Genomic DNA, 27,486 nt, shown 5'->3' with positions numbered 1-27,486 from the left:
ATGGCTGCAGCCAGGGAGAGAGCAGGAGGCTTGGGTTTCCCCAGCAATGGAGGAAGCCAAACTTCCCACCTGCTCTGGCCTGCCCTGGCCTCTGCTTAAGGTTACAAAGTTTAAATTATAGAAAATAAAAAATCCCAACAAAAATGGCTGCATCCACAGAGCTGGAGAGAGCAGGAGGCTTGGGTTGCCCATGGTGATGGAGGAAGCCAATCTTATGGGCAGGCCCTGGTCTCTGCTCAACACTACAAAGTTTCAATTATAGAAGATAAATAAATCCCAGATACCAGGGGCTACACTTGAGGCCCTGGGAGGCATGGCCGGCCTGAAAACCACCACAGGCCCCTTGTCCAGGCTGTTCCATGCCCCAAGGGAACCTCCACCCTTCAGGGCAAACCAGCCAGCCCCCACCCATGCACCAGGCCTCTATCCTATCTAATAAGAGTAATATGCAGATTGACCATCACTCCAACACATAAGATGGCTGTTCCCATGTGAACAAAGATCCTGCCCCCATGTGGATACAAGATGGCCACCACAAGATGGCCAGCAGGGGATGGCAGTTGGGAGGGACCAGGCTTGCAAGGGAGGGCAGTTGTAGGTGATCAGGCCAGCAGGGGAGGGCTGCTAGGAGGGACCAGGCCTGCAAGGGAGAGCAGTTGGGGATGATCAATCCTGCAGGGGAGGCCAATTAGGGGTGACCCATCAGGCAGAGGAGGAAAGTTGGGGGCGACAAGACCTGCAGGGAAGGGCAGTTGTGAGGGGACCCAGACCTGAAAGGGAGGGCAGTTAAGGGTGACCAGGCCTGTAGGGGAGGGTCATTAGGGGCAATCAGGCTGGCAGGGGAGCAGTTAGGCATCAGTCAGGCTGGCAGGGGAGTGGTTAGGGATGATCAGGCTGGCAGGCAGAAGCAGTTAGGGGCAATCAAGAAGGCAGGCAGGCAAACAGTTGAGAGCCAGTAGTCCTGGATTGTGATAGGGATATCCAACTGCCCGTTTAGGCCTGATTCTACCATAATTGGGCCTAAATGGGCAGTTGAATATCCCTCGAGGGGTTTCAAATTGGATAGGGTGCAGGCTGGGCTGAGGGACACTCTTCCTCCCCCCCCCCCGCCCCCATGCACAAATTTTGTGCACCGGGCCTCTAGTACTAAATAAATAATTCTTGCCACATCAGACATTAAAGGCAGACTTAATATGCCCATATTAAATTGCATACTCAGTAAGCAAAAAGCTATTACTGTAGTCCACAAACATACGATTTGAGGTGGTATATGAAATAATATATGGTTGAAGAATGAAAATGATACTTATGAATATTCATTAATGGGATATATATAGTCTCACCTCCCTTTGTTTTGTTCATAGATACAACTTTGAATGTACAGGAAATGGCTGCACTTTTTACAGATAACTTTTGTAATGTATGCAGAATGGTGCTACCATTTGAATCACAAAGGATTTCACATTATGAGGTAGGTTAAAAATAAGGCCTGGGAATAGGACTGGAATGGGGAAAAGGAGGGACATCCGTAATACTTTAGACGAAGGAACCGCTGAGCTAGAGCCAGCCCAGACATCCGTAATACTTTAAACCACATGTGTCAAACACAAGGTCCTCGGGCCAAATCCAGCCCGCCAGGCCTTGCAATGTGGCCCGCACCGCCCTGTCATCACTGCACTCCGCTGTCAGTTTATGACATTGTCAGTTTATGACTGTTCAGTAAACCATTCGGCCCCCGATTTAGGCTGGATTTTAGATTTTGGCCCCTTCTCTGATTGAGTTCGACACCCCTACTTTAAACAATAAGGATAAATTGAAAAAAGAGAATTGGAATAGAGTCTAAAATGGGTTCTAAAATGTAGAGGATAGCCAAAACTGGTTTGGCTCAGTGGATAGAGTGTTGGTCTGTGGACCAAAAGGTCCCAGGTTCGATTCTGGTCAGGGGCATGTACATTGGTTGCGGGCATATCCCCGGTAGGGGGTGTGCAGGAGGCAGCTGGTCTATGTTTCTCTCTCATCGACGTTTCTAGCTCTCTATCCTTCTTCCTTCCTCTCTGTGGGAAATCAATAAAATATATTTTTTAAAAATGTAGCAGATAAACTTACTATGTTATATTTTTTTATTATGTAGAGCAGATGGTATTATTTCCCTTTGATGAATAAGGAGATTAGCTCAGAGAGGGACAGTCATTTATTAGCTTAACTTTGGGGAATTAGAGCTTAAACTTGGTCTCTCTCTCTCTCTCTCTCTCTGTCTCTCTTTTTTTTTTTTACTACAAAAATTGCTTTATTTTCTTCACACCATTCTGTATCTCTTTATATTTATCAAGCCACTACTATATCCTTTATGTCTTTGTAATAAATGTAAGGAAAACTGTTCATGTAAATCAAGGAGTATTATAGAACTCTAGTGTTCCTTTATAGTAAACTAGAGGCCCAGTGTACGAATTCGTGTATCAGTGGGGTCCCTTGGCCTGGCCTGAGGGATCTGGATGAAATTGGCTCTCCAATATCCTCTGAGGGGTTCTGGGTTGCGAGAAGGTGCGGGCCATGCTGAGGGATCAGGGCTGAGGAGGAACACAGGAGGTTGGCCAGCTGCCCCCAAGGCTGGGTCTTCTCCCTGTCCAGTCAACCTCTCCAAGGCGAGTCTGGCCCATCTCGTTTAGTCCTGATAATCCAGACCCCCCGCAGCAAGCTAACCTACCAGTTGGAAAGTCTGACCCCTGGAGGTCAGTGCACATCATAGCGAGTGGTTGAGGAGCCTTAGAATATAATTAGCATACTATTACTGTTTGGTTGGTTGAATGGATGACCAGACACTTAGCAATATTAGGCTTTTATTATATAGGATGAAGGCTATAAAAACCAAATGAACCAGTCTTGCACTTGATTTAACCATATGCTTTTAGAAACAGAACCATAGAATTCTAGAGGTAGAACATGGAGAATTTAATGTTCTTACTCTTTTGGTTTACTGATCAGAAAATTGACACCCAGAAGGATAGTGATTCTCCATAGCTAGTATTGGTATGGCTAAGCTTAAAAATGATTTCTTGTGATTTCATATCCAGTGTTCTTTCATCTGCTATTGCTTTTCATTTCTGCATCATATAATGAGCTATTGGATTTTTTTTTTCCATATCTGGTTTCTGGGTTACTAAAAGTACTAGAAACATTTACTTAAAATAAATAGAATACCAGCTATACTTTTAAAAACACCTTATCTCATTTTTCCCATTGCAAATCTTATTGACAACTATATTTAAGCCCTTATCTTCATTGGGATTCAATTAATATAGTTACAGATACGGAAACTATGTTGGCTGTTGTTGTGTAACCCTGAGGAAGTCACTTTACCTTCTTGAACCTGTAAGATGGGGCTGGTAAAATCCCTCTTACTATACTTGTGAGAATTAAATGAACTCAAATATGTGAGTGTGCCTAGCTCATTCTCAGACTCCATAGCTCAAAGATTTAGTTAGTAAAGAGAAACATACAATCCAGGGCTCAGTGTTAATTGTGGTAGGAACCATTTGAATTTAAATTTGAAAAGTAGCTTTTTATGGGCTTATGGAGTGCTATTCAGTGGGGAAAATATCTATATCTATATATCTATATCTATATCTATATCTATATCATCTATATATATAAAGAGGTAATATGCTAATTGTCCTTTACGTTGTCCCAGTAACAACCAACTTGCATATTGATGTGTATGCAACGGGGTGGGCGGCTGGAGCCAAGTTCCCTGAAGTCTGAGGAGAGTGCCTGACAGGAGCCCAGACTGCAAAGAAAGAAGAGAAAGCAGCCATTGGGTGCTCTTCCAATCCCCTTGCACGGCCACCCTACCCCTGCCCCGGCACTCCCCTGGGGGATGGAGAGGCTGACTGGACAGGGAGAAGACCCAGCCTGGGGGGCAGCTGCAGCCTGCATCTCTGACTCCCCATCTCTTCCCCTGCCACCCCTGCCAGGGGGCCCCACAACAATAGCAAGCCAGTGACCACCCATCAGTGCCCCTGAGGCACCTGGGGCCTGCAGCTTGCCACTGCTGGGCCCCCTCTGCCTCTCCTTCCTACAACTCCAGACCCACGTGGAGGCAGAACTGAGAGGTCCTCCAGGTTCAGATCCTTCCCCCGACAGCAGCAGAAGGGTGGTGAACCTCTGTGGGAGCACAGCTAAACCTGCCCTCCTAGCCTGCCTGGCTCCACCCTGGCCTGGCCCCCTTCCCATTAGAGGAGATTGGAGCCCCACCCTGAGCAGGTACAGCTGTGCAACAGCCACATACATTTTAAAGAATGGCGCCAGGCGGGAAGGTTTGACAGTTACTCTCCTTTGGCCTCGTCACCCCCCTAGCATCCTCTAACTACTTTGTCCCCTTCTAGCATCTCCAAGGATGACCACTGCTACAGGGCTGCTGGCCAGAGCCCACCCCTCCAAGGCCTGCACAGCTTCTATAGCCACTCTCCCAGGACACAATCATGCCACCCTCCCCTATTCAGCACCTGCCACCTGCAAGGGCACCGTGGGCTTAAAAATAACAATCCCTTCCAGTTTAGACATCACTTACTTGATGAAACATTCCTAGGTTTATTAGTTCAGAACCCCCTCATGACAACCCAGTGAGGCAGGTGGAGAAGAGATTACAGTTCCCTTGGTATATGTGTGTGTATTCAGAAATGAAGCTCAGAGAGGAAAAGTATCAAGCCCAGTGGCTCCCAAGGTGCAGCACACACCCCACAGTGGGGGAGGGACAATTTGATTTTAAGTGGGGGCAATTAGAGAATGAGTTAACAGTGAAATTTTTGCATTTCTTATAGTTCTAGGGGCCTCATCTATAGCGTATCCTACATAATAAAAGGCTAATATGCAAATGATGTAATGGTGGAATGACCGGTCACTATGATGCGTGCTGACCACCAGGGGGCAGACACTCAATGCAAGAGCTTCCCCCTGGTGGTCAGTGTGCTCCCACAGCAGGAGTGCCACTAAGCCAGAAGCTGGGCTCACGGCTGGGAAGCACAGCAGCAGTGGTGGGGGCGTCTCCCAACTCCGTGGCAATAATAAGGATGTCCAACTGACAGCTTAGGCCCACTAAGCCATCAGCCGGACATCCCTCCCGGGCTCCCAAACTGCGAGAGGGCACAGGCCAGGCTGTGGGACCCCCAAGTGCACAAATTTTGTGCACTGGGCCTCTAGTACTAAATATCCTAGCTAATAAAGAGGAATATGCTAATTGACCCTCACACTGTCACAAAGATGATGGTGCCCACAGCCAATAAGGAAGGAATATGCTAATTGACTGCCACACCCTCAAAGATGGTGACACCCACAGCCACAAGATGATGGTGCCCAGTCTCCTCATCCCTGCCAGGGTGGCAGGCACACAGCAAGGCAAAGCCCTCCCCAAGGTGGGCCCAGCTGCTCCACGTGCCTGCCTCCGGAATCCCCCAGTCCCCTCATCCCCCCAGCTGCCCAGGGCTTGCCTGAGGTGCAGGGGGGGGGGGTGGGCCCAGCTTTGCCGTGAGCCTACCCCCAGAGTGCCCCATCCCCTCTGCCCCCAGCCACCCAGGGCTGGCCTGAGGCACAGACAGGCCTTGGATGGCAGCTGCCCAGATGCCCAGGGCCACCTAAGGCTTAGGTAACCAGGGCCAGCCAAGGCTTGCGCTGCTGGCAGTGGCAGCAGCAGAGGTGTGATGGGCATCGCCTTTCCCTGATCGCCTGGCCACTTCCCACCCCTGAGGGCTCCTGGACTGTGTAAAGGGGCAGGCTGGGCTAAGGGACCCCTCTTGAGTGCATGAATTTTCATGCACGGTGCCTGTTAGTGAGAGAATAAAAATCAATCATAATTATGTTGACCGATGTCACCCCAATAAAATTTAATAAAAACAAACAAACAAATAAAGTCATAATTATATCACTCGTATCACTTAACTTCTCTTTTGCTTATATGATTTCAGTATGCTTTTTGAACACACATGCACACATTTTTATAAAAGAAGATTGTGTATGTTATGTTGTACTTGTTTTTTTCATATGAGAGCATATTCTGGACACTTTGTCTTATTATTACACATTTTTCTTCTTTTATAATATTGTAATGACTATAAAGCACATAATAATGTAATGTAACATATTTTAAAATTTAAATTTCAGTACCATCTATAAGTTTGGTGTTTAAGCTTATTGAATCGTCAAATCAAAATTATGCATGACTTGCATATAAGTACAACCAATGGACACAAAACTCTGGGGAGGGAGGGGATTTGTGGGAGGGAGGGAGGGGGGCAAAAAAAATCAATAAAATATATTTAAAAAATTATGCATGACTTTCCATGTATTCTGAAAAGGTGATTTCCCCTCCCCCCCTCTTTAGTATATAGCTTGGTTATTACTTTTAGACTATCTCAGTATAGTATTTATTGTAAAATAGAATTGTTCTGCAAGAATTTTGAATTTTGATGAGGTTGTACTTATACATGTTTAAGAAACCATCCTCTGCACTTTTGTCATATAGATTTCCCCTATATTTTATGGTTCTGTACCAAAATGTTATTGGCTTCTTGAGTTGTAGCATAATTTTGTTTCACTGAGATTTAGAGATTTGAAAGCATGTGAATATCTTTTATAAACTTGGTACACACCAAATAAATTACAGCTCACAAATTCAACAAGGTCTAACTTTGAAGTGTCTCTGTTATTGAATAAACAAAGTCATATTACATCTTTTTACAGAGTGAAAAACATGCTCAAAATGTTAGGTTCTATTTTCATATGCATGGAAAACAAAATGAAGTGCCTAGTAAAAAAATGAAGATGGATGTTAGAAATTTTCAGGTGAGTGGTCTATGTTGATATAATTCTAAATTTTGAGTTATTGAATCTTTTTAATAAGATTGTGCTTATTTCAGGTGCATAAGACTGAAGTAGTGGACAGAAACAAATTTTGTGATATCTGCAACATGATTTTTAGCTCTCCAGTTGTTGCTCAGTCACACTATGTGGGAAAAGTCCATACTAAAAAATTGAAGCAATTGATGGAGGAGCATGATCAGGTATCTAGATCAGGATTTCAGCCAAAGATGGGTAAGATTACATTTACTTCTTTAGCTTCAATACAGGATCTCTCTATCATTTCCCCCCAACTCTGTCATCCATTTTCTTTTACAGAGAAACTTTCACCCCAGGACAATATATTGATGATTCCCCTTCTTCTTCCTCTCTCCCTCCCTTCCTCCTTCTCCTCCTCCTCCTCTTCTTCCTCCTCCCCTTCTCCTCCCCCTCTCCTCCCTCCTCCCCCTTCTCTTTCCTCTTCCCCTTCCCCTCTCCTCCTTCTCCTTCCCAGTTAATCACTTTGTGTTTTTATAATTTACTATAGAGATTATAATTGTTAGTTGAATTTTAGGAAATATTATGACCTCTTCTTTTCAGTTTATTGAATTCAAAAGCAGGTGATTTGCTATGCCTGCCATAAAGAAACAATAACCAGCATGAATTCTTCACTTTCTAATAAAATCATAAAATCTTAACTTCTTACTTCTTCCCTTTGGCATCTATCTCATTCTTTAAAAAAAAAAAAAAATTGGTACTTTCCAGAACATCATCTCATGTGTGGGTTCAGACCCCATAATATAGCTATGATGCAGCATGTCCTGACTACAACTGTAGGTAAAAAAATAAGTAAGTTATAGAATCTCCTTTTACCCTGAGAGCTCATTTCTTCCTTCCTAAGAATATAAAGAAAAAAAATCATCAATCAATAGTTATTAAGTACCTATTTTTATGCTAGATCCTAAAGATACAGTCAACTATAAAACATTGCCTCTTTCTTCCTTCCAGTGATGTTGGGTCACAAGAATATGAGAGATACCACCAAAACTTCTCATTTCTGGCCTGAGGTGGCAAAGTACACCCTGGAAAACCTAACTAGTACTTTGAAAAATTTGTGTGCTAGAACAAAAAATGAGACGATTAATCCTCTGAATAAATAATTTACCATATTTTCACTAGCTTCAACATTTTAAGGATATGGCATGCCTGGCATGGAAAATTTACCAACATTAATTTCCAATTGATAGTGTAGGCCTCATACAGCATTAAAACATATTCTCTTAACTCAGAATTATTTTAAAATTTATTCTAGTATCTCTAATTTTTGTTTTTCTGTCTGTCAGCCTAAAAAGGGCCAGAACCAGTGTGACCTACAAAAGAAAGCATCTTCTAAAGCTTTATCATCAGTTTCCCAAACACATCAATTTGGTCTCAGAGAGGAGACCAAATGAAAGAGCTCTGAAATTACTATAATTGTGAAAGTATATAATTTTATAGCCTTAAACACCTGCATACATTTTATTTTGATACAGACATAGCAAATCTGGACTGAGTAGACAACTTACTCTGCTACTCAGGGACCCCAACTTAGTATTTATACCATCTGTTTTTCCCTCACTAATTTCAAGAACCATCCTAAGACAGCTCTCATGGTTTCATTGATTTCCCCCCCCTAATTAATATAATTAGTCAATGCCTTTCCTGTATCTTTATTGGAGAAACTTGGTGACTGATTTGTATTCAACTTTTCTTTCTCACAGAAGGCAATTATTTTTAACCTGAATGTGAAAAAAAAGTGGGTTTTAAAAGCATTCTAAATTTCCATAATACTTTATAATCAATGTAGCTCTGGTAGCTAAACACATGTTGATCCCTTCTCATTATGACTATTTCAGCAGGTGTGCCTATTACTACTTCTGCCGAATCAACTTTTCTGAAGCCCCTTGCAGTCAAGCCTCCTTCAGGTGGGATTAAAGATAAGACTATGGCCTTACTCTGCCAGCACTGATTTGGATTTGAATAATCCAAACAAGTATTGCAAACTCTGCTCTGCTTCTTTTGATAGCCTATTAATGGCCCAACATTATATTGGGACAAAACACAAAAGAAATGAAGCTAGAAAGAAGAATGTAGAAAATATAAAAGAGAAACCTTTTCTGTCAAAATCAGATGCAAATGGTAAACAGTAAAAATATCACAAAAATGTCATAGAAAGTTTGTATTTTTAAACACAAACTACTGGCTTATGTAGATACAATTTTACTCTTATTGAGTAGGAGGTTGATAGTACTAATGGGATCGTATATTTTTAGGTAAGTAAGGACTTAGAGTCTATCTGTTTCTGTTTGTTGGTTTTCCAGAAAAATGAGACCCAGAAAGTTTTAAATGACCCTTATTAATTACAGAATCAAATATAGGTATTTTCATGGCCCCTTGTTATATCATAAGTACATAAGGAAGTATTTTAAATTAGTATTGTGTGGTTTTAACATTTATTCATGTTTTAAGTGTCTCTTGGAAATACAAATGAGGATGAATATACTATTTTCCCAGAGTGAGTGTATAAACTAGTTAGGTTAGTAATATTTAGTTGCAAGTGGCCACAGACATGGATTTATGCACATATTTATGGAGGAGTGAAACATCATGGTTGAAAAATCTTCTTAGAGGAAATACATGATTTAGATTGGTAGGAGTGGGAAGGAGAAAGGATGAACAAATGTGCTAAGAGTGTTAAGAATTCAGGCCACATATGTAATAACTTAATCAATAAAGAAATCATTAAAAAAGAATCCAGGCACAAATAAAAATTCTGATCCTGACTGGAGTGATCTACTTGCTCTTCTAACCTTGCTTTTTTCCCCTTTCATTTTACCCCCATAGGCACCTTATAACTATTTGTATATTTTATTCCCTTTTCATATTTTTTCTTCCACCTATGTCTTTCCCTCCACTCACTGTTATTTTTAAGTCTTTCCTTACTAGAACTTTCCTGCTTCATGTGAAAATGTCCATTACTTTCTTCTTAAAGCTCTATTCTTTTGTCATATATTACTCCTATGCTCTGGTTCTTCTCCTGTGATTCTACTTCTTTTCTGTAGATATTTCCATCGTTCCATTCTTGACCTTACTCTACAAACATGACCTAATCTACTCTCTGATTTCGTCTCTCATCTGTATGCTTATGACTTTTCTGTCAAGCTTTAGACTCATAGATCCAAATGGCAGCTGTCACTTCCCCTGGATACCTTATAGCTATTTCAAATCCACCGAGTCATTCAAACTAGAAACCTGTAATTAACTAAGAATCCCCCACACCACCATAATCACTTTCTATATCGAATGAAGCACCAAATCATGACTGTTTTACCTCCAAAATATTATGTTTTCCTTATCTTCAGCCTGTTCTTCCCATACTAGTTCAGACCCTCAACATCTTTCCTACATCTTTGCTACTCAAATTATGGTTTGTGGACAGCATCATTGGCATCACTTGAGAGCTTGGTAGAAAAAAAAAATTTCAGTTCTCACTTCAGACCTACTGAATCAAAATATGCATTTTAACAAGATCCCCAGGTGATTTGTATACACAATAAATTTTGAGAAGCATTGTTCTAGACTAGGGGTGTCGAACTCAATCAGAGAAGGGGCCAAAATCTAAAATGCAGCCTAAATCGCGGGCCGAATGGTTTACTGAACAGTCATAAACTGACAATGTCATAAACTGACAGCGGAGTGCAGTGATGACAGGGCGGTGCGGGCCACATTGCAAGGCCTGGCGGGCTGGATTTGGCCTGCGGGCCTTGTGTTTGACACATGTGTTCTAGACCAATGTTTCCCAAAGTGTGGTATGCGTACCCCCAGGGGCACGGGAAGAGTTTGGTGGGGGTACACGTTGCACCGGAGTTTGGTGGGGATATGCACTGCACAGTGCTTAGCTGCACCTAATTCTGTGTTCTCATGAGTACGAGGGGTACTCAGCATTACGAAAATTATAGAAGGGGTACACATATGTCAAAAGTTTGGGAAACACTGTTCTAGACTATGCTATAACTTCTCAACTACTCTCCCTGCTATCTGTTTTGTCTGTCCAAATCTGTCCTCAATTTAACTACTAGAATCTTATATAATAAAGATATAATATGCAAATTGACCATCACTTCAACACACAAGATGGCCACCCCATGTAGTCAAAGATGGCCACTCCTATGTGGACACAAGATGGCTGCCACAAGATGGCCTGCAGAGGAGGACCGAGCCTGCAAAGGGGAATGAGCCTGCAAGGAAGGGTAGTTGGGGGGACCATGCCTGCAGGGGAGGGCAAATGGGGACAGCCAAGTCGGCAGGGGAGAGCAGTTGAAGGGGCAACTAGGCCAGCAGGTTAAGGCAGTTAGGGGTGATTGGGCCAGAAGGGGAGGACAGTTGGGGGTGACCAGGCCTTCAGGGGAGGGCAGTAGGAAGGGACAAGGCCTGCAGGGGAGGGAAGTTGGGGGTACCAGGCCTGTGGGGGAGTATACTAAGGGGGCACCAGGCCTGCAGAGGAAGGCAGTTAGGGGTGACTAGGATATCAGGGGATGACAGTTGGGGGTGACCAGGCCAGCAAGGGAGGGCAGTTAGGGGCAATCAGGCTGGCAGGGGAGTAGTTAGGGGGTGATCAGGCTGGCAGGCAGAACCAATTAGGGCAATCAGGAAGGCAGGCAGGCAAGCAGTTGGGAGCCAGCAGTCCTGAATTGTGAGAGGGATATCCGACTGCCTATTTAGGCCTGATGCCAGGGTATTCGGCCTAAATGGGCAGTCGGACATCCCTTGAGGGATCCCAGATTGGACAGGGTGCAGGATGGGCTGAGGGACACACACCCCATGCACGAATTTTGTGCACTGGGCCTCTAGTATTTCACATAAAGTGTACATAATTCCATGTCATTCCTTGCTTAAAATTTCTTAATTGTTTTTTATTATTTTTATTTTCTAAGGATAAAATCTAAGCTTCATAGCTCTTTACCATATTGTCCCTGCCTACCTTTTCAAGGCTTATCCTCTGCTACTTCCTGCCATGTTCTGCATGGGTCAGAACCTTCAAACTCTTTAAGGTTTCCAGAAATCATTACCCTATTTCTTATCTCTATGGCCTTGTTCATGTTGCCTTTGCCTGGAACATCTCCATGTCCTTCTTGTCTTGGCTAACTTCCACCCATTCTTGCATATCTAGTTATCTCTCCACGTATCTTTAGTTCCCATTAGAATGTAAGGTATTTGAGGGAAGGGACATCATTTAACTAATTTCTATTTCCAGTGGCAGAGTATGTCTACCTAAATAAAGATTAGTCTAATATATGAACCAATGAGCTATCTATTTTTATATATTGAGTGCTAACCCTGTGTTTATACTACTTGTTTCTTTTAAAAAAAAAATATTTTATTGATTTTTTTACAGAGAGGAAGGGAGAAAGATAGAGAGCTAGAAACGTTCATGAGAGAGAAACATCGACCAGCTGCCTCTTGCACACCCCCCTCCGGGGATGTGCCCGTAACCAATGTACATGTCCTTGACCGGAATCGAACCCGGGACCTTTCAGTCTGCAGACCGACGCTCTACCGCTGAGCCAAACCGGTTTCGGCTACTTAAGTTTCTTAATGTGATTCAAATTATCTCCCAAAGTTACACAGAGATCTGTGTTTTTATGTAGGATTTTAAAGAATGTTTATTTAGGCAAGTGTAGAAATAGAAGTCATAGGGCTTCTGAAAGTAGATGATGTTTGGAGAAATCACAAACTTCCACTTGATAGAGGTTTTTTATTTTTTATTTTTTGGTATTGTTGAGCTGAGGGTATCTTAAATAACTGGCTTTTAGTTTAGTGGCATTAGGTAAAGTTGGAACTGAGTCAGCTATGAGAAGTGGGTGTACTCTGAAGGGAGAGTCATTTTAGTACTCTGAGGTCTCAGGATTATTAGAATAAGAGAAAAAAGTTTTGGATAATATTTTCATCTGTCTGAGGAAGGGTTGCTGATCATCAGCAGAATTTAGTCCAATCATTGAAGTCATTTTACACAAGCTTCTAAAGTTAGTGCTCAAAAAAGAGATTATCAACCTTGCCTTGACTATTCTAATTTTTAGAACAGTAACCATTTGCAGCTTAAAAAGTAGCTGGAGAATTTAATTTAGCAAATGAGAATTTCAAAGAACAGTAACAGCAGAAGCCTACATTATATATGAGCAAGTGGTAAGACAAAGTGTTTAAAATATGTCGCTCTCCAACCATTTTCTCTATTCTTACTCTCCCTGCCTTCTTTTCCATCTGCTATTGTTTATATGTTTTTACTATATCTAATCTCCCTCTTTCTTCATCATTTTCACTGTTTCTTTATGTTCTTTACCAGCTCGGATCTTATTAGCACAGGAATGGCTACCATAATAATATGGAACTAAAGTATGTGTGTATTATTCATTTATTTATTTGTTTTGCATATCTTACTAATTTCTAGCCCCATTATTGCACATAGTTGTCTCATTTTCACCTGTAACTCAACATATCTTACATTGAAATAATAATCTCCTCTAAAACCAACTTGAATTTACCAAGTTGTCTCTCTTTGTCAGCAGCACCACTACTTGTCACCTACACTTGAATCTTTGAGGGCTTTGAATACTTAATTCTCTCTATCCTGTCCACCAGTCAGTCTTACTAAGTCTTCTTAGCACTATTTCTCTTTCCTGTACCCTTCCTTTACATTCCCACTACCATCACCTCACACTTTAATGCTGCAACAACCTTCTGAAAGGCTTTACTTATATCTCATTGTTATTCTCTTATTACCTTGTAGCAGCAGGGCCGGGATGAGTGGGATCAGCATGTGGAGTTGGACTGCGTGTTTCAACCCAATCTCTGTAGGCCACACCGCAGGACCCCACCAGTGTGGAAATCTGCGCACCAGGCCTCTAGTATTTACATAACTGTGGTCTCCTTACTTCCAGGCTTGCTCCTCTCAAATTCATTCTTCCCATTGTAGCTAGAGGAGAGATTTCTGCTTAAACCGCTTCAAGGTTCCCAATGCACAAAATAAAAAGTCTAGGCTCTTTAGCATAGCATTTAAGTCTCTCTTTGATAGCCTTTTGCCTCTCCCATCTCATATCCTTATGTTTATTTCTACAACAATTCAAAAATTTTAAAACAATTTGAAATTTTAAGAAGTTCCTGCAGACATTTCAGTGCTTTCCTCTCTCTCTTTTTTTAAATATATTTTTTATTGATTTTTTTATAGAGAAGAAGGGAGAGGGAGAGAGAATTAGAAATATTGATGAGAGAGAAACATCGATCAGCTGCCTCCTTCACACGCCCTACTGGGGATGTGCCCGCAACCAGGGTACATGCCTTTGACCGGAATTGAACCTAGGACCCTTCAGTCCTCAGTGCTCTATCCATTAAGCAAAACCGGTTTTGGCTCCCCCCTCTTTTTAAAAAGGAATTTATTGGGATGACATTGATTTCAAATGTACAATTCTATGCTATATCATTTGTATATTGCATTGTGTGTCCACCACCCAAATTCAAATCTCCTTCTCTCGACATATATTTGATATCCTTTACCCTTTACCACTCCCAACCCCTTCCCTCGGGTAAACGCCATACTGTTGTCTGTGTCTATGAGTTTTTGTTTTTCTTGTTTGTTCATTAATTGCTTCCAGTTTTATATACCACATATGGGTGAAATCATATGATTCTTGACTTTTATTGCCTGACTTATTTTGCTTAGCGTGATATTCTCAAGATCTATCCATGTTGTTGCAATGGCAGTATTTCATCTTATGGTTGAGTAGTATTCCATTGTGTGTGTGTGTGTGTGTGTGTGTGTGTGTGTGTGTGTGTATCTCACATCTTTTTAAATGCTATTTCCTCTGCCTGTGGTACTCAACTCTTTTCATAATGTTAACTATTTTTCATCCTTCCAATTTTAAGGCATCATTTCTTCCAGGAGCCTTCTTCAGACCCCCATATTGTTCTCATTGCCTCTGCTTCTTTGAGCTCCTGTACACATTAAGCATACGTCACTTACCTTTTACCAAATGAAGTTGAACTTCTCTGTTCATGCATCTGTTTCTCACTTGGATTTGTGAACAACCTGCCCATTTTATTCATCTTGTACCCTTAGCATCTAGCATGATCTTTGTTCCCACATTGGTGCTTGTTGAACAGATTATTTGAATTAAACACATCATGCTAATTTCTGTTTCTGCCATACCTTATATTGTTTTTATCCCCTAGAATGCCCTTATTTGTTTTCTTTTACATTTCAAATCCTTCTTCTCCTTCAAGATCCATCACGTCTTTCCTCACTGCTCTAGCTCTTAGTATTATCCTCTTCCTCTGATTTCTCATAGGCTTTACTGTTCATTGACAATTGCATTAACTATAGCCCCTTAACTGAATTAGCCTCCTTGAGACAAAGGATTATATTTTATTCTTTAATATCCTTCTCAGTGCTTTATATGGTAATGACTATATAATTTTTTTTAAAGATATTTTATTGATTTTTCACAGAGAGGAAGAGAGAGATAGAGAGTTAGAAACATAAATGAGAGAGAATCATCGATCAACTGCCTCTTGCACACCCCCTACTGGGGATGTGCCCGCAACCAAGGTACATGCCCTTGCCCGGAATCGAACCCGGGACCTTTCAGTGCGCAGGCCAACGCTCTATCCACTGAGCCAAACCGGTCCTGGCTGACTATATAATTTTTTCTCAATTAATATTTGCTAATAGTTTATGGAGAGGAAGTGTTTTGTAGAGGGATAAATATAGATTCAGAGACATGTTTAAAGTACTTGCCCAGTTGCAATTCAGATTCTTCAAGTATAAAATGAAAATAAGGCTACTAAACAGGATTGAAAAAGGATGAAATAAAGCAGTATATACAGTATCCACAGAATGGGTCCTCAACAGATGTTAGTTTTTAAAAAATCTTTTGTTCTCCAGTCATAATTTTTTTTTAAAGTTGGTAAACTGGATATTTTTTTTCTTCATAAGTTAAATCCCATATTAAGTTGCATTTTTGCTTACACATAGCTATCAATTGCTTTATCCCCATTTAAGATATTAGACCTATGTTTCTCATCCTTGACTACATATTAGAATAACTCAGGGAGCTGTTAGAAATTCCAGTGCTCAGGCCTTCCCTCAAATCAGTTATATAAGAATCCCTAGGACCTATATTAATATTTTGTTTTATTTTTCAACTCCCCAATTGATTATAATATAAAGCCAAGATTAAGGACCACAATTTTAGACTATGAAGACATGCACTTCCCTAATCTATGCTTTGAAAACAAAGATCTTAATCAAGGAATTTATGAGATTGGACTATGATTAGGAGAAATGTGGGCCCCACAAGTGGTTATGGAAGATTCTGAAAGGTACAAGATTCAAAGAAGCTTGAGTTTATGGGTGAAGTCAGAAACAAGGAATCCTAGTAGAGCTAAAGGCAGCAAAGCTGGACAGGACCAAGGAGCAGATTCAGATAGGGGATTAGAGAGCATAAGAAATATATTGAGGCAGATTCCAGGAGTATTAGAACAGGAATTTTTATCTCAGGACCAATAAAATATATTTTATATCTTCACAGAAAGGGTTTACACTGCACTTATATATTATTTTCTGAAATGTGGATATCTTACAAAAAGACAAGAATTATCAGTGTGTGAAGAAGACAATGGCTGAGTTAATAGTAATGAGACCATAGTTTCAGAACTGACTTTAGACCTTTCATGTATGACCTGCAGTTCCTCTAAACTCCTATATTATCCTATATAAAACCTTATATTATCCTATATAGTAAAAGCCTAATATGCTGAGTGTCTGGTTGTATAGTTGGCCATTCAACCAATCAAAGTGTAATATGCTAATGATATGCCAAGGCTGCTCAGTGGTTCACTATGATATGCACTGACCACCAGGGGGCAGTTGACTGGTAGACCGGTCACTATGTTGTGCACTGACCACCAGGGGGCAGATGCTCCGAATGGTAGGTTAGCTTGCTGCTGGGGTCTGGCTGATTGGGACTGAGTGCGATGGGCTGGACATGCCTGGGGGCCCTCCTGAGATCCCTTCCTATCTGGCCAACCTCCCGCATCCCTCCCTGACCCCAATCATGCACTGGTGGGGTCCCTCAGCCTGGCCTGTGCCCTCTTGCAATCCGGGACCCCTTGGGGGATGTTGTAGAGCCAGTTTCAGCCAGATGGTGGAATGACCAGTAGCTATCATGTGCACTGATCACCAGGAGGCAGACACTAAATGTAGGAGATGCCCCCTGGTGGTCAGCGTGCTCCCCCCAGGAGGAGCACCGCTAAGCCAGAAGCCAGGCTCAGTGGCAGTGCTAATGATGTCCGGGGTGAGCAGGTCTAAGCAGTCAGTCAGACATCCCCCAAGGGCTCCTCCACTGTGAGAGGGCACAGGCTGGGTTGAGGGACCCCCCTGAGTGCAATAATTTTGTGCACCGGGCCTCTAGTCCTATATAAAACCCTAATATGCAAATAGACCAAACAGCGAATGACCGGTTGCTATGATGTGTACTGACCACCAGGGGGCAGCTCTTGTGTTGAGCGCCTGCCCCTCAAGAGGGAGGTAACCAGTGGGCAGGTGCCAGCAGGGGCCCCCCCCGATTGCCCCGCCCACTGATCACCCCACAGATTGGCCCTGATTGCTGGCCAGGCCTCTGGACCCTACCCTATATATTGGGAACAGTCTCTTATATTTAAAAATTAAAATTGGCAAGGCTACTCTAACATATCGGGTCTAGTAATAATTAATGTCGTTTTTAAACATTCGTTTGTTTAAAATCTTGCTTGGCATTGACTTGTATTAACATAACCTTCAAACACATGGTATCTACAGAACGTGTGAAGTGCAATTAACAAGTTTTGCTTGAAAAAGTTTGTGTTTGGTTTGGTTTTTGTTGCAAAACTAGGGCTAAGAAGATGGCAGATGAAGAGCTTATTCGGCACTGCATGCTTTAGGAGTTCCAATTAGGAAGAAAAGCAAGTGAGGCTGCAAAAAACATCTGTAGTGCTCTTGGTCAAGATGCAGTTAGCGCCAGAAAATGCCAGCGTTGGTTTGAGAAATTTCGCGAGGGAAATTTTTCGTTAGATGACAAGAGTGGTCAAGGCCGTGTGTCCAATTTTGATCGAGAAGCTCTTCAAGCTCTTTTGGTGCAAAATCCTCAAATTACCCAACAAGAGCTTGCGACAACTTTAAATTGTTCACAAAAAAACAATTTCCAATCGATTGCGTGCACTTGGCAAAGTCCAAAAGTTTGGAAAATGGTTTCCTCATGAGTTGACCGACAACAACCGTAATCAAAGAGTCACAATTTGCAGTTTGCTCCTTTCTCGTCAAAACCGTTTGCCATTTTTAGAGCAAATTGTTACCGGAGATGAAGAATGGCTGCTGTATGTTAATTTGAAAAGGCGGCCTCAATGGTTGGACAAAAATGAGGCTCCGCAGCCCACTCCAAAACCTGACTTGCATGCGAAAAAAGTGATGTTGTGTGTTTGGTGGAATTTTAAAGGAATTCTTCATTATGAACTTTTACCATCTACCCAAACCATGACAAGTGCAGTGTATAGTGCCCAATTGGAAAGGTTACCCCAAGCTTTAAGAGAAAAAGAACCCGCGCTGATTAATCGGAAGGGCGTAATTCTTCACCTCGATAACGCACGACCGCATACTGCAAGAATCACTGCTGAAAAACTGCGCCAGTTGGAATGGGAAGTTCTCCCTCAACCTGCATATTCTCCTGATATTGCCCCTTCCGATTACCATTTGTTTCGTTCTTTGCAAAACTTTCTTCTTGGAAAAAAATTTAATAATGAAGAATGCCTCAAAAATGCATTGACCGAATTTTTTGCATCAAAATCACAAGAATTTTACAACAGAGGGATTAAAATGCTTCCTGAGCGTTGGGCACAAGTAGTAGAAAACAACGGCAACTATATTGTTGATTAAATTTTGTTGTATTGTTTAAATAAATTCGATTTTAAAAGTATTAGAAAACGACATTAATTATTACTAGACCTAATAGAAGAAAACAAGATGATGCAGTGATGACATGCATAGACTCTGGCTTGCACATTTTGTGGTCAGCCCTGATTCTGACACTTATAACTGTGTGACAAAGCCAATTACTTAACTTCTCTCTGCTTTAGTTTTTCCACCCATAAGATGGGGGAAATGGTACTACTTCCTTAGAAGGATCATGTTATGTACTACATTTTATAATTAGGGCAAAAAAATGTAGCTGCCCATACAACAGCAAGATGCCTTTCACCTATATGAAAAGTATGGTCACTGGCCAAAACCGGTTTGGCTCAGTGGATAGAGCATCGGCCTGTGGACTGAAAGGTTCCAGGTTCGATTCTCGTCAAGGAAATGTACCTTGGTTGCGGGCACATCCCAGGTGGGGGGTGTGCAGGAGGAAGCTGATTGATGTTTCTCTCTCATCGATGTTTCTAACTATCCCTCTCTTTTCCTCTCTGTAAAAAATCAATAAAATATACTTATATATATAAAAAAAAAGTATGGTCACTGGTGCATGCAGCATCCCAGATTGTGAGAGGGGTGTCCCACTGCCAGGGATGGGGCCTAAACCAGCAGTTGAACATCCCCTGAGGGCACAGGCTGGATTGAGGAACCCCACCTCCTCATGCACGAATTTCATGCATCGGGCCTCTAGTCTATATTATAATCTTATGTGATTTTTGAAGAAACAAAGGAGGAACTGATAAAGACATTATATACCATTTATTTTATAAGCACTAAAGAAATATGTAAAACCTCTGAAATACAATCTGAGTTTATAATCAATGAAAATAATTGACTTGATAATCTAGAGAAGTGGTGCTCAACCGTGGCTGCACAGAAAAATCATCTAGAGCACTTTTAAAAAGTCAGAAAGCCTGGTTCCACTCTCAGAGATTCTGATTTAATGAGTCTGATGTGAGCTGTAACATGAAAAGTTTTAAAGTTCTCCATGTGGTTCTAATGTGTAACTAACATTGAGAAACACTAATTTAGAGGAAACCAGGACTCCTGCTTATCTTGCATAACTTGAATGCCCTCAAAATGTATGGTGTTGGCTAAGAGAATCTGAGCTGTAATTTCCATATCTGTTAAATAAAGATAGTAATAATTTACTAAAAAGCATTGTTGTGAGCATGAAGAGTCCTCAATTTAGTCCTTTGCTTTTAAAGATGTCCAGAATCTTCTGAGTTCATCTGTCTCAAATCAGGTACTCACCAAATCACAGACAGACTTGGAAGATGCTGACAAATAAGGAACTGGAAAGTATTCCCTTAGTGCATTTCTCACAAATTCTCTGATAACCACATCAGCCTGTGGACTGAAAGGTTCACAACCTTGGGTATTATTAAAATACAAATGCCCTGCCCCAGACACAGAAAAACATGTTCTCCAAAGGAAGAGCCTGAAGATCTGTATTTTTCATTAACTTCCCAGTTTTTCCTATGGAAAATAATATAATAATCAATAAATAATAATATAAGAATAAACAGTGTCTTGCATACTCATAACTGTAAACCCACCTTTGCCCCACCCTGTATATATTTCAATTCCCAGGGTTTTAAAAAATAATCATCCAGGGTATCCTTTTTTTGTATTTAATAATATGGGAAGCCAAATTATAATCAGAACGTAACTTTGTAAGTACAAAATCAGAGCACAGCGAGAGAGGATAGTTTTGAGGAATCACTCATTCAAACTTTGTCATAATCTGCTAAATTCTCCTGGTCCCAAATAGAGTGTGTGTCAAGAGCGTGCAGAGTTCTCATGTTCTTCAAAGGCAGCATCTTCCTTTCCCTTTGGCAGTAGTTTCCTGTTTCTATGAATAATCTTTGCTTTGGAAAGGTCAATATACTTGGTAATTATTATTTTAGCATAATTTATTTATTATTTTTCTTTTATTTATTTTTATTAAATTATTATCTGTGTACATATATTACCATTGCCCCCCCTCCCATACATACCCTCCCTCCCCAGAGTTTTGTGTCCATTGGTTGTACTTATGTGCATGTATTTTAGCATAATTTAAATGATTAAGTTGTTACTTGATTTTGAAGATGACCTTTCTTGACCCTAAAATCTCAGCAGCCACCAATTTATTGCCTTTAAGGGTGGGATTGTTTTTTATTTTTGGCTTATGAAATTTATTAATTTGTTTCTTCTGACCAAAGAGATAATGGAAGGATGATGAGATTAAGAAAATAAAAATTAATTTATCCCCTATTTACAATTCTACCTAAATAGCAGAATAGAGATGTAGCTGGTGTACCTATTCCGTAGCTGTTAACTCTTTTGAAGTGGTAACTCAGTTTTGCTTTAGAATTTTGCTTTCAGCTTTTGTCCTGAGAGTGGGTCTCACTAAACCTCTCTCCTTTCTAAAATCTGTCTATGGAAAGGACTTTTGATAAACTAATGTACTATAGTAATTTCAGGTAAGAGTAAAAATTTGATTTTGTTTGCTTTTAATCTTTTGGGATGTTTTAGGTTTTGGTTGGGTGTAAAGAATAAGGGGCAAACAAAAAGAGGTTGGTTGAGGGTTAAGAGGCAAAGGTTCATTGGGCCTACAGCACTCACATAGAAACAATAAGCAGGCAGATAGCAGATTTTTTAGGAAGGAGGCCAAGGCTAGAGAGGCAGTGTGATGTTGTATAAAGAATTCTGGGCTTTAAATTAAGAGACATGAGCTCTGAGAGGCTATATTACTAACTGGTTTTGTGACTTTGACTAAGTCACTTGACCTCTCTAGGCCTTATCTTTAAACTAGAGGCCTGGTGCATGAAATTTGTGTATGGAGGGGTTCCCTCAGCCCGGCCTGCACCCTCTTACAGTCTGGGACTCCTTGGGGGATTTCCATCTACTGGCTTAGGCCCAATCCTCAGGGACATCCCTCTCGCAGTCCGGGACCCCTTGCTCCTTACTGATTAACTGCTCACTGCTCCTTACCACTTGGCTAGCTGTTCCTTAGCACAGCTGCTGCAAGCCTGGCCTCTGTGGGAGAGCACTGACCACCAGGAGGCAGCTCCTGCATTGAGCGTCTGCCCCCTGGTGGTCAGTGCATGTCATAGTTACCGGCTGTTCTGCCGGTCATTCCATAGTTCAGTTGATTTGCATATTAGGTTTTTATTGTATAGGATTGGGTAAGTTCAAGTAGCCAGTGTCTAGTAAATTCCTGTCCAGCTATGTGATTCTAAGTATATCCATATTGACCTTCTTAATTTGAACTGTTTTTTTCAGCATTTAGTATGAGAACCTACGTTTGTCATATTTGTAATATCACCTTTACATCATTAGAAATGTTCCAGTTCCATGTGCAAGGAAATGAACATCAAATTAAGTAAGTAATTTTTGCCAAAATGCTCCTGTGACACCAAAGACCAGGCCTTCTATTAAGTATGCTTGCATGTATTTTACAAATTTTCTAAGCATTTATTTCCTTATGAGTTAATCCTGCATGTGATTTGTGGTATTTGTAACATATTTCATGCTTGTAACATCTCCCAGGTAATTCTCTAACAGTATTATTTTTCTTTGGAGAGATGTTAAAGGATCATTCTCTGGGTAACCATACAAATTCAAACAATACCTGGTAGGTTGGCTTAGTTTCAGATTCAGTAATTCTTCCAGTGAAGTATAGTGATTAATAACAAAAGTCTTGCAGGTTTAGAGACCTGGATTGGAATACCAGATCTATCTTTCTATCAATTATGTAACTTTGGACAGTTCTGATATAAAGTGCTTATAATGAAATATAAAAATATGGGTAAGGTGCCTGGCCTGGAACAAAGTAGGAGCTCAATAAATGTTTATTCCATTCTATTATATTATTTTAATGAGGAGAAGATTGAGTGGACATTTAGGGGCTAGATAAGTCAGGTAGTAGGACAGACGGGTATTTTCTGGTAGCTATTGTATATTGGCTTGTTGCTTTTAAAATAAAAGCATTACATTACATTATTTTATTCTAGTAGAAAAGATTTATACTATTAAGTCTGAATATGTGGGAGCTAAATTGTCTGACTCACCAAATTAACCTTCATTTAGAATTCTAAAAAAAAAAATCTCAGGGCTCCAGAATAAATAGCCATCACATTTAAAATATTTATACAAGGAACTAACTAACCAAAACTTTTAAAACAATGTGATATTCAGATGAGATCATCTTCTGATGGTCTTTAAATATTATTGGTCATTTCCCACACATCCAAGCATGTCTTGCATTGTAAGTACTATAATAGTATCAGATATATGTGCTTCTTTGTATCCATCTTCTCAGGCCTGACAATGTTTTTATATGTAAAATATTGAGAAGTACCTGGGACATATCTGACCATTCTTGGCATAAAAGGCCAAGATTTATAGCTTTTATTTTAGGTAGATTTTAAAAATTTGTTTAGAATTTTGTGGGTTTTTTTTTTTTAGGCTAATCTTTTCGAAGGTAAGAAAAATATTCAGAATAAAATAATCTAATAACAAGAACTTTCTACTGTTTTGTTGCAGTGAATCCATTATTATTAATCTAGTGAATAATTCAAAGACACAAGACTCTTACCAAGTTGAAACTGCAGATTACATCAAAGCGCAGAAAGTTAGAGAACCAGAGCCCAAGATTTGTTTCAGAAAGATGGAAGATAATTATTTGGAAACCCATGGATACAGAAAAGTGGTTGATTCCCAGTCAAGACATAGAGTATATGAACAAAGACACCCATGTGAGACTTTCCAGACATACCCAGAATCATACAAAATTTCGCAAACAGTGGAAAACCACTTACCTCATTACTTACCAGCTTATTCAAAGAAGACATATGACTCTTTCCAAGATGAACTGGAATATTACATCAAAGTGCAAAAAGCCAGAGGATTACACCCAAAGACTTGTTTCAGAAAGATAAGAGGGAATTCTATGGAAACCCATGGGTACAGAGAAGTTGATTCGGGATCCAGACAAAGAATCAACGAGCAAAGATTTTCAGTTCAGACTTCCCATACCTTCCAACAACCATACAATATTTCACCAGTGGAAAGCCAGTTACATCATTGGTTACCACCAGCTTATTTAAAGAGGACATACGATTCTTTCCAAAATGAACTTGAAGATTACATGGAAGTACAGAAAGCCAGAGGACTACATCCGAAGACTTGTTTCAGAAAGATAAGCGATAGCTCTACAGAAACCAATGAGTACAGAGAAATGTTTGATTCCAGATCCAGACATAGAATGTCTGAGCCAAGACTCCCATTTGAGTCTTTCCAGACCTACCCAGAATCATACAATATTTCACAAGTAGTGAAAAATCTCTTACCTCATTGCTTACCAGCTCATGACAGCAAACAGAAACTAGACTCTATGACCTATTGTCAGCCCACCAGAGACTATTTCCCAGAAAAAACAGTACCCCTAAGCCTTAGTCAGCAAGAAAATAACTCTGGCTTGTACAGTGTAGAATCTGAATTTTACAAGCACCTCTCCTTAGAAAACAGCACCAGTCACCCTCAAGCAGGTCATAAACGAAGACATCAGAAGAGAAGACATTTGGACGAAGGTGAAGAAAAGCCAGACAAAGAGCACTCCAAGTATAAAAAGAAAAAGAGTGATGGGGATATGGGTCTAAATATGGACAAGAGCATCCGACAAAAGAAAAGAGAGGGAGATAAAGTTGGTGTCAGTTCAGGCAAGCTTAAACACCGAAAAAAGAAGAGAAGTAATGGCACACGCTCTATAAAAGAAGGACGTAAGCACAGGAAAGAGAAAAAGAAATCTGTTGAAGAAAAGACAGAAGAGGAAATGCTTTGGGATGAGTCTATTCTTGGATTTTGAACTTTTAGGTTAATTTACCCAAAGTTACATTGAAGAAATCTTCTAAGAATATGGATTTAGGCAAAGAAACATTCAGTGAATAAAAAGAGAGGTGGATACCATCAGTGTAGTTCAGTAAAGCTTTTTGTGTGTGTAAAAATCGAAATTGAATTAAAAGAAGAAACAAACAACCCTAAACAAAGCCTTTGAGAAAAAACATAAGAACAAAACAAGAGCATAAGACAAAAGTATACCTGTTGAAGAAAAGACAGAAGACATTCTTTGGGATGAGTCTTGGATTTTGAATGTTTTAATTTTAAGTTTGAATTGAAGAAATAAGTTGAATTTCATTTTATGAGATACATGTTATTTGAATTTTCCTAAGTGGACAGTGATTTTAAACTCTTAAAAAAAACCAAGTGAAGTAAAAATATTTAATATGCCTTTTGTCAAGTTATTTTTCCTTATTTTCTTTTAAGAGAGAGAGATTATATATTTCTTACGTATAATATAATTTCCCTTAATGAGGTTGTCTCTCTTTCTGCTCATCAAATCGCTGTGATAATTAATTGTTTACCCATGGGAGATAATTTATTTTAATTATTATTTATTTAGAATTATTATACTAGGCATTACGAAATCCATTCTTTGTTTGGGTTTGTGTTAGTGTTGATGGTATTTTATTGTTGTGTGATTGTTTACGTTTCTTGATTTTCTCTAAGAAAAATGTATGAAGAGATTTAAACTACTTTTTGTTCAATTTAATTTGCAGTGTATTTTTGTATTTTATAGTTCTGAAAGTGGAAAATGAAACAGTCTATAATAATCTTAGATGATATATAGTTTTAAAAGTACCGATACAAAGTCAGTCTATATTCTGGAAACGTTTATATTATATTAAAGTGTTTTAATTTCTACATATTGTTTTATGTAAATGGTCATTTCCTAGCCAAAGATAATTTTATTTTGGGAATGAGAGAGGAAATAATTAAACAAGACTGTACCTCTGGGGAGATCACATTATAAAGTGGTAATAATTTTATTTCTTCTACAGCTTGCTTAAAAGTTGATGTTCATATGAGCTCAGTTTTAAGTTAGAGAAATATGACTAACTATATACTTGAAAATGAAGAAGGGATAATTTATATGTGGAAGAAGGCTATGAGGGTACATTATCTTTAAAGGGCTTCATCTTGATTATTTTTTTTACTCCTTTTATATAGTAAGCACCTTCTAATAAGCATTTGAGCATCATCATAGTAGTATAGAGGGAGTAATAGGGAATCTAAATCTCAGGATTCTGGTTTAAGTTGTAACATCAAGTTTCTGTGTGATCTTGTGAGAATATCATCAGAATTCATTCAACATGGCCCTAGCTGGTTTGGCTAAGTGGATAGAGCATCAGCCTATGGAATGAAAGGTCCCAGGTTTGATTCCTATTAAAAGCACATGTCCAGGTTGTGGACTCGATCCCTAGTGGGAGGAGTGCAGGAGGCAGCCAATCAAAATTCTTTCTCATCATTGATGTTTCTATCTCTCTCTCCCTTGCCCTTCCTCACTGAAATCCAAAAATAAAAATAAAAAATAAAACAAAAAGAATTCAACATGGAGTCATCAGGAACAGGAAAAAAAAATATGCTACAATATTTCCTCGATGTGTTAATCCTATCAAAAAGCACATAAATTTAAATGTTTATGTATTTGCACTTAAGAAAGGCATTTAATACTTGGGTTCTCTTGAGATTTGAATAAAATGGTAAATATGAGCAGAAGCATATGATTGAATAGTCCAAAAGGGATTTAAATGGTCCACAAATTAACGTGTATTCCACAAGACTGTTGGTATAAGATTATTTGGTGATATAATATCACTTTCCCTATTTAAACACATCTGGTGTACTGGAAATGGGGGGAAAGAAGAATCACGGTCAAGCAAAGAGGGTGTCAATTAGCCACACACACAAAAAGGCAAGTACTTTTTTCTGAACATGCCAAAAAGACAACTTTTCCCCCCATAAAAATTGTGAGACAAGATAAATTGAATTGTAAGCATTTCTAGAACTGACAAATTATTTTAAATGATTTTACTTTTATTAATCCTTTATTGTTTAAAGTATCATATATGTCTCTTTCATTGACCTTTCCCTGGTCATTCCCACCTCCCCAGCACCTGCCCTCACCCTCCTTCTGTCTGTATCCATGGGTTATGCTTATGTGCATGCATACATGTTTAATGTACAACATAAATTGATGAACTAAAATAAAATAGATCCATAGAAGCATCGAACAGACCATCCAACCTCAGAGGGAAGGCAGGGGTGGGGAGTGAGAAATCAACCAAAGAACTGAAAAATTCTTTTGCATAAAGTCCATTTTGTGTTTAAAGCTGGGGGATGGGAATTAAAAATTTATAAGACTATTCACTAAGATAACAAATTACTATGATCTTTTCAAAATAAATATATTGATGATTCATTAAAATTAGCCACACATTTTTAATTAATAGTGGGTAAATCATACAAATTTTAAACATTAAAACCATTTTAATTTGGTGGTGGTGGTGGCAACTTGGGGAGGGATAAGGGTGTGGTGTTGACTACATTATTGAGGAAGTCACCACTGACTTGCTGTAGAAAGTGGTTTTTAAAAGTTACCCAAAATAAATTTTATGTTAAGCCACCATAAAATAAAATTTCTGTTAACCAGAAAGTGTTGTTTTCTGGTTGAAGCTGGGGAGAAGGAACTGACACCCGACTTTGACATCTGAACACTTAGAGGTAAAAGTGTAAGT

The 27,486-nt window shown here is 39.8% G+C and overlaps 1 protein-coding gene across 1 annotated transcript in view; it reads left to right on the top strand.

Annotated features, from left to right (window-relative positions):
• ZMAT1 (zinc finger matrin-type 1) overlaps positions 1-25,601 on the top strand; it is a gene marked incomplete at its 5' end in the record, with an annotated part of 55,128 nt that extends 29,527 nt beyond the window's left edge. Inside the window, 6 exon segments of the mRNA XM_084870003.1 lie at positions 1,365-1,471; positions 6,733-6,834; positions 6,909-7,083; positions 8,724-8,792; positions 22,133-22,232; positions 23,396-25,601. Of these exon segments, the coding sequence (XP_084726129.1) occupies positions 1,365-1,471; positions 6,733-6,834; positions 6,909-7,083; positions 8,724-8,792; positions 22,133-22,232; positions 23,396-24,716 (1,874 nt within the window). The 3' untranslated portion in view covers positions 24,717-25,601.
• Positions 25,602-27,486: the final 1,885 nt, after the last annotated feature.

This window comes from Pipistrellus hanaki (assembly GCF_964339955.1).
Source record: "Pipistrellus hanaki genome assembly, chromosome: X".
NCBI classification, from domain to species: domain Eukaryota; kingdom Metazoa; phylum Chordata; class Mammalia; order Chiroptera; family Vespertilionidae; genus Pipistrellus; species Pipistrellus hanaki.
Note: the sequence above shows the minus strand (reverse complement) of the source record. Positions and strands in the feature narration are given on the sequence as shown.